General features: G+C 36.9%; 2 protein-coding genes across 6 annotated transcripts in view; one reads left to right on the forward strand and one right to left on the reverse strand.

Moving 5' to 3' along the window:
* The first annotated feature begins 50 nt into the window (after window positions 1–50).
* On the forward strand, window positions 51–9,739 carry lgals8a (galectin 8a). Of its 3 annotated transcripts, none has more exons than XM_051876035.1 (10): window positions 51–215; window positions 395–483; window positions 901–1,111; window positions 2,995–3,123; window positions 3,440–3,490; window positions 4,220–4,246; window positions 5,546–5,634; window positions 5,776–5,941; window positions 7,472–7,617; window positions 8,777–9,739. In XM_051876035.1, coding segments are annotated over exons 1-10 (948 nt in total). In that variant the 5' UTR covers window positions 51–176; the 3' UTR covers window positions 8,778–9,739. The 3 variants fall into 3 exon arrangements, with proteins under 3 accessions (XP_051731995.1, XP_051731994.1, XP_051731996.1); XM_051876034.1 differs by having other exon boundaries at window positions 8,899–9,739; XM_051876036.1 differs by lacking the exon at window positions 4,220–4,246 and having other exon boundaries at window positions 8,899–9,739.
* Window positions 9,740–11,909: 2,170 nt separating this feature from the next.
* Window positions 11,910–14,764, reverse strand: part of zdhhc14 (zinc finger DHHC-type palmitoyltransferase 14) — a 29,931-nt gene continuing 27,076 nt past the window's right edge. For 2 of the 3 annotated variants that reach the window (XM_051876021.1, XM_051876020.1), the window contains one exon: window positions 11,910–14,097. In XM_051876021.1, the coding sequence (XP_051731981.1) occupies window positions 13,681–14,097 (417 nt within the window). In that variant the 3' untranslated portion in view covers window positions 11,910–13,680. The remainder of the gene's footprint in view (window positions 14,098–14,764) is intronic. The other variant, XM_051876022.1, reaches the window with a different exon arrangement.

The following is a 14,764-nucleotide window of genomic DNA, read 5'->3' on the forward strand; positions in this document are numbered from 1 at the left end:
AGCGCATTGATTGGTCAATGAACGCGTCGCGCTCATATTGCGCTTTGATTGGTCACTGAACGCGTCATTCACACATACGGAAGTGAAAGTGCAGAATGCGTTTATATTTTCTTTCTCAGCTGGTGATTAACTCGTAAAACAGCATATAAAGAGACTTTCTGAACAGCATCGCCAATATGTCTGTCGCAAGTGCGAAACAAACAGTAATGAATCCAGTAAGCTTTACTCTACGTATACTTTTTGCTTATGGTTCGACTACGTAGACTGACAAGTTAATTTAGACTTTAACTGTTTATCTGTTTTTGAAAGCGTAAATGGTTAATTGTATCTTGTAGACTTATTAGGTAGGGAAAACTGAGTCAGTGTGTCTTATGGTTCCAATTTCTGCCTGTAGACGATTCCTTATGCTGGTACCATCCTGGGCGGACTTCAACCTGGAGAGATGGTGCTCATTCAGGGCAGTGTACCTAGTGATTCCGACAGGTGAGAACTTAAAAGCCTCGATTTGGCTTCATATTAAATCGATCCTTTCTTTCCATCTTAAATGTCACTGCAGTCACTAAACAGAAAGTACTTGATGTAGTCCTGTAACATTTGAGGTGAAGGGGGTAGTTATAATTTATTATTTACACTGTGGTAACCAAGTACAGTAACGTTCAAAAAACTTTAGTAGTGGTAAAAATGTTGAAAATGATGGCACAAATGAGGAACAGTTTGTGAAATGAAAAAATGTAGAAATAATTTTTACACATAAATGACTGAAATTGTTGTTTAGATCGTCAATAATTGTCATATGTTAAGAACAGGAGTAAAACAATAAAATCTATTAATTAAAAAAGTAGTAAAAATAAATGATGACAGCATGGTCCAAACAGTGAGAAGCAGTAAATTGTCTTGCAGATTTCAGGTTGACCTGACCTGCGGGAGCAGCATGAAGCCACGGGCAGATGTGGCTTTTCATTTTAATCCTCGCTTCAAGCGCTCTCCCTACATCGTCTGTAACACGCTGCAGAAGGAGCGCTGGGGAAAAGAGGAGATCCACTACCTGATGCCCTTCAGGCACGGCGCTGCCTTTGAGATCATCATACTCGTACAGAAAGATTTGTTCAAGGTTATAAACTTGAGTTTTATTACTTATCTCTGGAAATATCTCTGGAGCCATACAATGTCAACTTTAATCTCATTCTCTTGTTTGAAATGATACAACATTAGTGACTTTATAAAGTTATTGGTGAATTGTGTCATTTGTGGAAATTAAAGGTGCAGTAATTGATTTCTTCTGATAAACGCTGTTGAAAGTGGAGTGGACCGAGCAGCACAACACATTTGTAGCCAATCAGCAGTCAGGGGCATATCCACTCCTGATAGGGGAGGAGAGAGAGAGTGAGCAAGAGGCAGATTTGAAGAAAGACTGTAAAAAGAGAGATGGCTGAGAGACATTACAAAAGAGAAAAGTCAGAAGAATATCACTGGAAAAAGAAGGGTTAAGATAAGGCAAGAGCTTTAGGACCCACGTTAATATTAGAAAAGCTTTCCAGCACAGGAGAGACCTAAGCAGGAAGGCCTGAAAATGGACGCCAAGGTTGCGTTGTTTCTGCTCCTTACGTGAGTAACATTGGCTTTGCTGTGTTTCACAGAACCGAGATATGCTGTTGTTGTAATATTAGCTATAGTAACAGGACAGTTTTGAGTGTCATTGTTTGTCTGGAGCTGGTGTGCTGCTGGTGACTAACAACTAACTCTTGCTTGTATATACTCTTGTGTATTGTATGTTTTTCCTTCTTGTTTGTTTGTCATCTTCGCTTTAACTATGATAAAGAGATGTCCACTCTTGCATTGCATTTTGGGGGTGGAGCAATGAAGGGTGGGGTGTGTTTGTGTGGGTTGATTTCAGATATCAACAGTGTTTCTCAGAAATCACTTACTTTAAAATATTTTCTCCTTAATATGCAGCAGGTTAGCTGTCCCCCAAAGTGTATAAACGGTGGCTCTGTGGCTCTAAAATATTAGAATTGTTTGTTTGAGATGACAAACACCTTGAATGTAGACAAGAGTAGGTGTTAGGGGAGAATTAAAAAATGTTCATAGTGGTACAGAGATGTAAGCTTAGCAAAAACAGATACTGCATGTTATTTGTTACAGATGAAATAGATGCATACTGCTGCTTTTGTACCTAATGCAGTGTATCTAATATTTCAGTTTAAGGAGGTCAATGGAGTTTAACTCTTAAGATCTGTCTTGTCTCCTTTCAGTCAAATAAAGACATGATAAATAATAATTCATATAATTCTAAAAGGATGTCGTAATGGGGAAAAAATAAGATGGAAAGAAAAAATAGATACTTTGCAAAACTTTTTTCAAGGAAATTTGTCTTCACTTGCAAAACTTTTCATTAGGGTTAGCCATAACTGGTGATAGAAATAATGAGATGGAAGGAAAAACTATATATAATAACTTCATATAACTTTCATATATTTTGCAAGAGAACAGTTTCTCGATGAACATAATACTTTTGCGGGAGTTTCTCGAGAAAATGCAAAAGTTTTGCGAAAAAAGAGAAAAGTTTCTTTAGGAAAGTTTTTAAGAGAACGCAAAATATTTGTGAATGCTAACTGTCTTGGGGGAATGCAACATTTTCACGACCAAACACAAAAGCATTGAAATTAAATTTTTACTCCCATCTCATATTATGTCCATCACTGTCCTTTTAGGGGCTCTATATAATTCTGTAGAGATTGTACTTTATTCTCACACATTACATATGATATTAGAGTTAATGGACTTTTTAGATTTTAGATAAGTTGTTCTTAGCCAATAAGAGCTGTGATGTCAGCAAGTCATTTCCTGTTGTGTTTGTAATTCACATACTTTCAGTTGATGGCACTGCCAAGCATGAGTTTGTTTGTCCTACATAAGAAGAGGAAAATGTTTTGTGATTTTACAAATTACTTGTTGTTTTTGAAATAAGGATATACTTTGTTTTATTGCCTCCAGGTGGCAGTAAACGGCTCTCATCTGCTGGAGTACAGGCACAGGTTAGAGCTCAAGAAGGTGGACACACTGGCCATATCAGGGAAGGTTCAAATTCAGGCCATTGGGTTTATTCCCAGTTCAGCAAGTAAGGTAACTTGCTTTTTTAAATTTTAATTAAAATTTTAAATGTTCCAAACATTTTAAGAACATTTTTGCATTTGCATTAAAGTAGCCTGAAAACTGACAGATAGTGGGACTGACAGATATAGAGTAGTAGAGAATGTAGAGACCGATGTAGAGATGTAGAGAATAGTATTAGATAAATTGTAGATTGTAGGACAGGGGTACATAGTACATGATGCACACACTTGTTTATTTGATCAGTACTTTTACTGTTTGATATTATGTGATTGGTACTACATTTTGGGATGTGAACCTGATGTTTTTTTTTCTTCTTTTTTTTCAGAACCCCATCACACCTCAAAACGCAGTTGTGAGCAAAAGATCACAGCCTTATGTAAGTGATTACACTGATGTTGTTTTTAGCAATTGTGCTTTTTTTTTTTAAATATATATAAATATTTATATCCATCTATATATATATATATATATATATATATATATGCACACTACTGTTCAAGAGTTCGGGGTTAGTAAGATTTTTGTAATGCTTTAAAAGGAGTCTCTTACACTCACCAAGGCTGCAAAATACAGTAAAATCACTAATATTGTGAAATATTATTACAATATAAAACAACTGTTTTCTATTTTTACAAATTATAAAATGTCATTTATTCCTGTGATGCAATGCTCAATTTTCAGCATCATTACTCCAGTCTTCAGTGTCACATGATCCTTCAGAAATCATTCAGATATGCTGATTTGATGCTCAAGAAACATTTCTTATTATTATCAATGTTGAAAACAGATTTACTGCTTAACAATTTTGAGGAAACAAAAATACTTTTTTTCCACAGGATTCCTTGATTAATAGACAGTTCAAAACAGCAGCATTTATTTGAAGTAAAAATGGTAACATTTTGATTAGTTTATCGTGTACTTGCTGAATAAAAGTATTAATTTCTTTCAAAACAAATACATATTAATGACCCCAAACTTTTGTACGGTAGTGCGTGTGCACAATATGTGTGTTAGTGAAGTGATGCGTGTCTTTGTTTTGCAATAAAATAGATAGTTTAGCTGAAGCTGTTTAATTATAACATTCCCCTCCTTTTTCATCCAATAGTCAGTCATGTCGGAGTCAGGTGACACGGTGAGTACATGTCAGGCTGAATAATTTCATAAAGGGCAAACCTGAAATTGTTTTCACATGCGATGGCAGTTTTTATGTCCCAGCATTACTTTTGACTACAGATCAAACTGGATAACTTGATTTCAGTATGATTGAAATCAAATTGAGGTGGGTGCCTCACAGTCTGGACAGAAACCAGGACATTGGCATTATTTGGTCACTTTGACCCTAAAATCAGGCCTTCACTGATTAGGAACTTGTAGGTAGAGTACAACCTCAAGAAATGGTGTATATAGTGTCTAAACAAGCATGATGAAGGGGACAACATTTTGCCAATGGCTTGGTTTCGGTTTCTACAGCGTGGCTTTGGTATCCTAACCCTGCCAATAACCAACCATCAGAAAACTCTAACAACCAGCTAACAATGCCCTGGGAACCACCTATAACACCCTAACAGATGGCTTAGCATCACCTTAGCAACCATACAGTATTGCAATGCACTTGGAACACCTTAAAGCAGAGATCTTCAACCCTGTTCCTGGAGACCCACTTTCCAGTAAACTTTATATACAACCTGCTTCTGCACACCTGTATGTGATTTTCAAGTGATCCTAGACAAATATATACGATTACGTATACGATTTTGGATGCAGCCCATCTCTGTCCTAAAGAGCTTGATTAGCTGGTTCAGGTGTGTTTGATTAGGGTTGGTGCTGATCTCTGCAGGTCAGTGGGTTGAAGCAGGGCCAGGAGCAGGGTTGAAGACCACTGCCTTAAGGGTGGAGTACACTACATGAACTTTACACAGATTTTTGCCCCGTTTGCAGTCTGGACGAGTCGTTGCTAGTTGTAGAAAGTCAGAGCTAGTCTGCAGATTTTGGGCAGTTGTAGTTGACAGATTTCACAGAAAATCACGCAGCGTATGATACTATCAACATATTTGATATTTTGAGCAGATTTTTTTTCTTTGTCATGCTTCTCCTAGCAACGAGGCTATGTCCTGCGTGAGTTTGTTGTTGTTGGAACGACTTGAAAAACCTGGTAGTGTGATCCTCAGTTATTTAGTGCATGATGCTCAGATTTCTCAGCAAGTGTGTGGTGATGCCTAGTGTTTAAAAATCTGTTTCGATTTTAAAAGTCGTGTAGTGTATTCCAGCCTTTAGTGACTCCATAGCAACACCCTGGTAAAAATAGCTGTGAATTATTATTGTGGTGACTGGACACTAAAATCCAATGACACTGGTTGTTTTGGGTAAATTGTGCTGTCTTTGTCCTGCTGAATTTGAAACCATTGTCAGATGTGTTCCTTTTTCACTCCAGAGTCTTCCATTCAAGAGCAAACTTGCGAAAGGATTGAGTGCAGGAGATTCCATTATGGTGAAGGGGCAGATCACTGATTTCCCTCAGAGGTATGAGATGAAAACAACCAGCAGGAATGCCACTGAAATATTATAGATATATAATATATAATAAATGCTTTTTGGCATTTTTAACCAATTTCTCATTAAATTATGTATTGATGTCTTCTATATCTTCCTTTATCCCTATAGCTTCACAGTAAACTTGCGCATCAGTAACTCAGAGGACATCGCTTTTCACCTAAACTCTCGTTTCAAAACTGGATCCTTTGTTCGAAACTCTTTCCTGTCGGGTTGTTGGGGGTTCGAGGAGCGCTCCCTCCCCAGCTTTCCCTTCTCACCTGGTCAATACTTTGAGGTATCAGTCATTTCTTGTCACTAATGGTGTGATCACACTTCGGTAGTTCGGTCCCATTGGTTCTTTTGGTCTGGACCAAAAAAGAAAATGAAACATTTAGTCCTGGTTCACTTGGCGTTCACACTGTCATTTTTAACAGTAAACCTAAAGATACAAAACAAAACAAAAAATGGCTTTTATGATGTATATTTTGCGACGGAACTTACTGAACATCCAAAACAATGCTTCGTGTTGGTCTAAATGCACTCGTTGTATGTGCGAACATACAGTGGTATTTTTACCAGCTGAGAACTCGTAAAGAGCCTATAAAATGTGTAAAGGAGACAAATTCCTCGGGTATACACACAAAAGAAGATCAGCTGCAAGAACACACAGTTCTGATGCCTGTATTGAAATGTAGCTCTGAGACGGGAAAAAACAGGTATACTTGAGCATTCTGTCCTTTTTAGGGTGGCATCTCGTGACATCACTTCCGGTTTTTGGTTCGTTTAGATGTCTTTGGTCCATATTGCATTCATATTTCAGTCAAACAGCACCAGAAATCATTTGGAAGCAGACCAAGACACACCTTTTCAGGGGTCTCTGCCATCCGATCCCTGGTGCGCACCAAACAAGCGGACAGTGTTCACACTTATTCAAATGAACTACACTAACAACCAGAGTTCCAAACCTGCCAAGTGTGAACACACCTGAAATTAAAGTATTTCCTGATATTTAAAGTCATCAAATCTAAATAAATTGTATGTTGTTTCTTAATGCACATTACTGGTAAATTAAATTTACATTATTCCAGAGAAACCAAATGATTGTCTTTGTAACCTTTGTTCAAAATTTAATAACTTTCTTTGCCTATTAAATTAATTGCCAAATAGCACAAATAGCTAAATTAGGCATTGTTTTAGACTAATATAATCAGTAATTTAATGTTAATTGGTTAACTCAACAGTAATGCATGTTACAGCATTGTTATATGTACTTCCTGTCATGCTATAAAAATGTCCAAATGTTATTTTGTGGGTGTAACAATTTTAAGGAACTGTTACAAATTTTTGTAATTAAAATTAGTTAATCAAAACTTGAGCAATCAGTTAATTATTTTAATTCAAATTTTAATTAGAATGATATATCAATTCAGTACATTATGTGAAAAGACCTTGAATCACTATTTTAAATGGGGGTACACAAACATTTGTTAGAATGCTAGTGCTAGAATAATTGTACATTAGATTTATTAATGAACATCGTGCTAGTGCTTACAATGAGAAAACATGGAACACCTCATTGGATGCTTCACAAAAATGGACCCTTTTGTTTCACTTTGAAATGTGCCACATTACAGGCTTACAAAACCGTTTCATTTTGACTTTAAAGAGTGATGACTTGGTTTCTGTGAACATGCAGGATGGAGGCCATGATTAGTTAGATATTTCATCAGTTCCTGCATGTGCATCTTATCCACTGTAGCTCTGTATTTTTGAGTAGTATCTGCTCTTTGAACCCTGACTTCTACCCCATGTTCTTCCATGGCAGATGATCATCCTGTGTGAAGCTCAGGAGTTTAAAGTGGCAGTTAACGGGTTCCACCAGCTGAGTTACAAGCACCGTGTTCAGGATCTGAGTTGTGTGGATGTGCTGGAGATTGTGGGAGATCTAGAGCTTAAGGATGTCAAGATGTGGTGAGCAGCTCCAGTCTGAAGACCATTCCCATGTTTTCTCCAACCAAGTATATTTAATCAACCTGTGACCCCTGTGGCTATGCTAATCTCAATTTTTTTAACTTAATTGTTCAAGTCATAATAAGAATTTGGACTAGTATGCTAGACCTGGAGTTTGGTCTGTATACATTTTTATGTCGCTATCACTGGCTGGTTCGGTCTGTCTGGAAATTCTACTCCTCAACCACTTTATCTAACTATTAGCACATTTAAACTAGGGCTGCATGATATATATCATTTTAGCATTGATTATGTAATGTGCGCATCCGCGATCATCACAGGGATCATAGTTGATCCGTTCAGATCAGGCACCATACGGCTCAAAACGCTGATTAATTGCAAAGTTTAACCATCTTAGAGCGAAAGTTTATCATTTGACATTTGAGGTCCTGTCCATTTAAACATTCAAGCGATTTTAAACCATTTGAGCGCAACAAAACACGAAAGAGAACTTGTGCGCTGTTTTCTGTGCGCACACACAGAGCAGTACAGACCGCACGCAAACACTGAATTCCATTATCTTGTGCGTCTATTTGTGTTTGAACGAACACATACACGCAAACTTATGTCAAAATGCCCGTCTCTGTGAGTATCCTCGTTAACACAGTTGCTTATGGCTTACGTGAACATAAACAATCCGTGGATTTGGTCTTAAAGTGATAGCAGCCTAATATTCCTGCTGTTGCCTGTGTCTTTAATCTTAATCAAACAACAAAATACAAAGAGAAAATCACTTTTGTAGATTTAACTAAATTAATTCTATTTAATTTATACAGTGAAGAATTACCTGAATACTGTTAAGGTGATGATACACAGGGCAACTTTTTGAGCAATGTTGCCTTGCAATTTTGCCAAGCAATGTTGTTGTGGGAACTTTCCCATTAGGAATGGGCAACAAATTTCTCCCTAAATATCCAGATAGAAATTTGTTGCCCATTCTCAATGGGGAAAGTGGCCAAGCAACATCTTTCGGCAACATTGCCCAGCAACATTGCTCAAAAAGTTGCCCTGTGTATCATCACTTAGACTTACCTGAAAAACAAAAGCACTGATTATTTCATTTGTATGTTTCTTCTATTGTATCTATGATTGTAATTTGTTTTTTTTTTTTTCTATGCAGATTCACTCCCCTACAAAATCACCTCAATCATTGTAGAATGATTAATTTGTCCTAATTTAAACCATACCTTGTTTTTTTTTTTTTGTTTTTTTTTCCCCAATATGTCCTGAATTTTGATAAAGTGTGATCTGAATGACAAGTTCCTCTTCAAAGGCAGGCAGAAATGAACTCCTGATGACTGAGATAAACCCCATTTGCTGATTATTAGGTGAGGAGATCTGCAGATGATCTGAACTTGAACCTGGATGAGGTGAAGTTGGCTCCATGACTTCTTGAGTTCAATATTAAAATTAAACATGGTTGCAATGGGTCAAAAAAGGTTGTAGACCCTGGAAATAACAGATGGATGGGGGAAAAAAATGCCATCTGGCAGGAAGGGTTATGCGACAGTAATTGTACTGTCTGTCCAGCCATTTGTTTCAGAATCATTCCAAGTTAATTCCAGGCATTTGCAATTACAGATTGCAGCTTTAAATTTTACACTGTTAGGGCAGAAATCCTGATCTAACCATAAACCTTTTCAATAATGAGTATAATAAATGAAGTTGAGGTTCTCAAAACATTTAATTTTCCTTTCTGCAGAAGGTGTAATTTTACATCAGACAAGCAGATGATTAGCTAATGAATCCTGCACTAATGCATCTGACTTGGCATAATAGCTTTATGGGAATATCAAATCAATAATCACATTTGCCATTACGTTCCAGGAACTAATAAAGATAAGTAAATGGTTTTTTTTTTTTTTTTTTTTTTTGGTTTATAGTTTTTGCAGATCTATGCAATTTTCCAACTGCCTAGAATTGTTTTTTGCTACTACTAGATTTAAGAAATGTGTAGTAATTTGTGATATGTTATAAAATACTTTTTTTTTTTTTTTCCTTTGAGATCTATTAAACAATGTATTAGAAATAAGCAATATTATAAAAAATAATATAATAAAAATATAATATATACATTTTACAATGTCTAGTAGTTACTGTTGTATTTTGTGATTTTTTTTTTTTTTTTTTTTTTTGGGAATCTCAGCAGAAAGCATTAACCCTGTAAAGCCTTACATGAAATAAGTTTTATGGTGCTCAACTTGACACCTTTACCTTATTCTTATTATTCTCAGGTTAGGTAAGTTGAATCTAAATAATAAATATTTTAAAATACAATCGAGCAGAAGACTTCTCCATGGTCTTCTTGCTAAACATCATAAATCAATGCCCTGGGAGGCAGATTTCGATAGAGGTCAATTTATTAGTTTTTCTAGCAGTAGAAATATTCTACAAATACTCTAAATAAGTTAAAGTAAAAATATCAAAAAGCCTTCCAATCAAGGTTACATCAGTGATGGTTCTGGTGCCGGAGAAACTCTTCAGGTGGTCACGAAGCAGCATCTGATGTCACTGTCATCGTCACGGATATTTAAAGATAAATTGGCGATCTCCCCAAATGAGGTTATCCATATTGGGAATGCACCCTTTAAAAAGGCCTGTTTTGTGCACTCTAATCCTTATCTCTTTTGACTTCAAATTTAATTCTGTAGAGCCGCTTCTGCACTTGCACACACATATAACAATGCAGTGCTACTAGGTGAATACTATAACACATCATACAAATATTTTATATAACAGTTACACCATTGCCCATATAAGGCCTTTCCAGGAAATAAACAAAATAAACCATATACATAATATAGCTAAATATGTCAAACAATAAAGCAGGTTAATTGTATTATGCATATTAGACTATATATATATATATATATATAGCATGTGTTTTTTTGTTCATCAGATTTTTATTGCTCATATAGTATGTTATAGTAAGAATATGGAGCTCACGCTCAAGGAGGATAAAAACACCTCAAAGGCCCAAACTGAGCAAAAATATACAATTTGGTGCATTTGCTGATATTTATTTGGCCAAAAAGTATATCAGACAAAATTTTGACAGCTTGTAATGTAAATCAATGAGCTCTTTATGTAAGCAATAAGATACAAGAGGCTGTGCTGTATCGTGAACAAGTCACGGCTGAAGGGCATTGTTAGGCACTACGCAAACCCTTCAGACGTGACTTATTCACGATACAGCACTAGCCTCGAGTACCTTATTGCTTATATAAAACAGTTACCACACAATACAAATATTAAAGCCAAAAATATGTAACAATGCAACTTTCATGAAGTAAACTCTTACTAAAAGCCTTCCTTCCGCTGGTAAAAATAGACCCTGACCGTGAACAGCAACAGAAGTTACATTATTACGCCATTAGATGGCAGCAAAGACTGTCTTAATGAGTGTGTCAGTCACTAGCGAAGACTTTTACATTGAAAAGACTGAATTGTTGTGAACACGGAACAAGACGCAACCGATGCTTTGACTAGTGCCAGTTACGGGAAAGCCCCTTAACTGTTAAAAGAACAAGATAATACAGAATCAAGTACAGGAACTAACTGTTTTATAAAAGAGTTTATAAAACAGTTAGTTCTTGTCCTTGATTCTGATTGGTCAATAGCTGTGTTTTATTCACGATAAAACACGACTATGACCACTTCACTCAACGGTTCAGTGTATCACTACACAACACCCTTAGCAACCACTCTTAGCAACGTAAACTGTATGTTCTCGATTGATATTATTCATTGAAGCTTATTATGTAAAAGAGTGTTGTGAGAAAAGATCGAGTGAGCGAGTTTATTACCTGCATTCAGATTTAGCATTTTCCTTCAGGTCAGTCCCATGTTCATAATAAAAAATCTGTTTAAATGTCCAATGTATTATCTTGTCCTTTTAACAGTTAAGGGGTTTTCCCGTGACTGACAGTGCTAGTCAAAGCATTTGTCAGTTGCGTCTTGTTCAGTGTTTACAACAATTCAGTCTTTTCAATATAAAAGTCTTTGCAATTATGACAGAGATGTACAAATAAATGTTCCTCAAAAGCCTGATGCATCATATTTAATACTCACATTTAACATTTCACTTTTTTTAATGATGTGCAGATAATCAAGTAAACCTTAGTTGCTTCAGTCCAAGTGTTCATCTTGAAATATTATTAACAATATAAAAATTATTCGTGCATTTACTTTATAACAATCAGTAAAGATTGCACAGCACAAAGAACAAGAAAACAAAGACGAATCACAAGAGCTTTTTTAAAAAGTTGTGAATTTATTAACATCCACAATATTCCACTTTTGTAGCTGAAAACCAGTAAACTGCATTTTGGCACATAATCACATGACCATAATGTGTTGGCACCTGGTTTAAATTTGATGCAATATATAACCAAATATATAACCAAAGCATAATTATCATAGATAATACCACTAATATTGTCGACAGAACCCCCGAGAGAGATAAAGGCAGTGACGTCGCATTAAAGTTGTCTGTCTCTATCACTGTATGACCAAACGTGGCAGACTTTGGGACAGATGAGTTTGTGAGAGTCTGAATCACAGGCTGTACAAACAGACGAACACTGAAGTGATTCTCTGTCATCTCACCAGCTCAGGGAATACTTGAGGACCACAAATGAACAGATCACACAGGAACACTGTCCATACGAAATGATCCCGCTTATGGGCTGTCTGACAGCTCAAAAAAAAAGGCGAAGCCCACTCAAGAGCACAACAGTCAGCTTCCAGAAGTAAAACTCCCATTTATTTTCTCCATAGAGGAATTGAATTCTAACCCTAATATAGCACATAAACCTTTTAAGAGCCTTTCAAATGTTAAGATATGGTATATGCTGCTGGAGAAGCCATAAGTCTGTGATTTCAACATCTTTTTAAACGATTTTTTTAATAGCCAAATTCCCCTACACTGTAATCTTGAATAGAAAGAAACCAACCAGAGGAGTCACTGTTACTATGGAAACGTAAATCACTGCAAAAGGGCTCAGCAATGATCTGTCACTGCAATGCAGCATTGTGAATTACAAAACAGTCAGAATATTTTGTAATGAAGTTAAAAGCTGTTGTTTTATATTATTCCATAGTTTCTTATTTATGTCGTTCACAATGCTTCATGGGAGGAGTAGTTCATGCCCTTTTGTACCTTTCCATTTTTAATATTTTTTCTTCAAATCTAAGTTCGTAATTATTCATATCCGAGCTGGTTGGTTTGGTTTAAGGCTTTGATTTCTTTTTTGAAATCTTTATAGAGAAATGAATGGGAAAAATACTTGAACGAAAAAACGGTGCGGTCACTGTTGCGCTCTATAGAAAAAACATGGAAGCTAATTTCTGTCACTGAATAAATATATAAATATGGTAATCATGACATTCTTATGACTTTTTTTCCCCTCAGAATTGCGCATTTTATCTCGCAATTCAGCCTTTTTTCCTGGGACTTCTGAGTTTACATCTCGCAATTCAGACTTTTTTCTTGCAATTCTAAGTTTACATCTTGCAGTCTAGCCTTTTTCTTGGAATTTTGAGTTTACATTTCACAATTTAGCCTTTTTTTTCTCGAAATTCTGAGTTTACATCTCGCAGTTCAGCCTTTTTTCCCCAGAATTCTTATTTTACATCTCACAATTCAGCTTTTTTTCCCACAAAAGTTCTGACACCTGACCAGACCATACACATGCAGAATTCTGAGAAAAAAAGTCAGAAATGTGAGATGTAAACTTGCAATTGTGAGAAAAGATTAATCAAAATCAGAATTGTGTGAGAAAGTTGCAATTACCTTTTTTATATTTTTATTCTGTGGTGGAAATAAGCTTCCATAAAAAAAGAATACAAAAAAAAAAAAAAACACAGCTGGAAGACTAGCTTTGGTCCTCACTTGGTACTCAGGAATTTGTTCGGGGCGGCTGCCTCCATTAAAGTATCAGAAACATCCAGGAGAAGCTGTTGTTTGTGTCTAAAGTACCGTATGGCTTGTGGTCCAGTTCAGCGGGACGGCATTAAAACAGCTCACACTGAACTCAGCTTCACCAAACCCCGCACTGAGTCTTCATGAAGCGAGTCCTGGCTGACCGGGTCGAAGAGCTGTGCCGGGTGAACATGGTGACCCAGATGGGTGGCGCAGGGCAGAGCTGCAGGTGGGGAGGGCGTCTCCTCTGGACTGATGAAATGTTGATGGTGTAGGTGATGGTGACAGTGGATCTCAGAGTCTCGCAGGGCCATCAGCTCTCCTCCACAGCTGAGGCCGGGGATAGAGGAGGGCAGCGAGGGCTGAGAGGGGCTCAGAGTGGAGCATGGGCCGCCCAGAGAGGTCTTGGCCTGGAGGGCAGGGCCTCCACCCAGAATGACGGGCTGACTATGGAGCAGCGGGTTGGTGGCAGCCTGCAAAACGAATTTGGTGCTCTGAATGCACTGGTCTTGAGCACACTGGGTGGAAGGATGAAGGACAGAGAGAGAAAAGGGAAAGCCAGGAGGAAGTCAGACGCAACAAAGATTAAAATATTACAGAAAAACATGGCACAGGGCTCCAAACTGCTACGGATATGAATACCTCAAATTGTGCAGATTGTTGAGGAGAGGTGTGCGATTACTACAGTTTCACCTGGCAGACGATAGAGTATCATGGTCACCAGCATATGTTGTGTTTTAGATGCTGGCAAGGTTTTGTTCATGGTCATGACTCATGTCAGGCAGCCAGTCCCACGTTGACATTGTGTAATTTGGATACCTTCTACTTGGTGATGGATGAATTTGTGCAAAAATACCATACACTTTGAATGAACATACTAATCGCAACTGCATTTTGAATTACTGTCGCAAATTTATAGGTATTTTGTTGTTTTTTGTTTTGGAGCCCTGGGTCAGATAAGACCAGTTTCTGGTGGTTAGAATGATCAGAAGGTTACGATTTCAAAGGCTAAAGAGTTTGCTGACCAAAAGTAGAAAGAAAGACAGAAAAAGAAGTTAGAAGTTAGTAATATCCAAGAGAATAAGAACATGTCAATGTCACATTTCACCTCAATCAAAAGGCATAAGAAATATATTTTTTTTCTTAATGGAAAAAGCCTATTTTTGGACCATTAAGATTATTTTC

Source organism: Ctenopharyngodon idella, chromosome 20, assembly GCF_019924925.1.
Source record: "Ctenopharyngodon idella isolate HZGC_01 chromosome 20, HZGC01, whole genome shotgun sequence".
Lineage (NCBI taxonomy): Eukaryota > Metazoa > Chordata > Actinopteri > Cypriniformes > Xenocyprididae > Ctenopharyngodon > Ctenopharyngodon idella.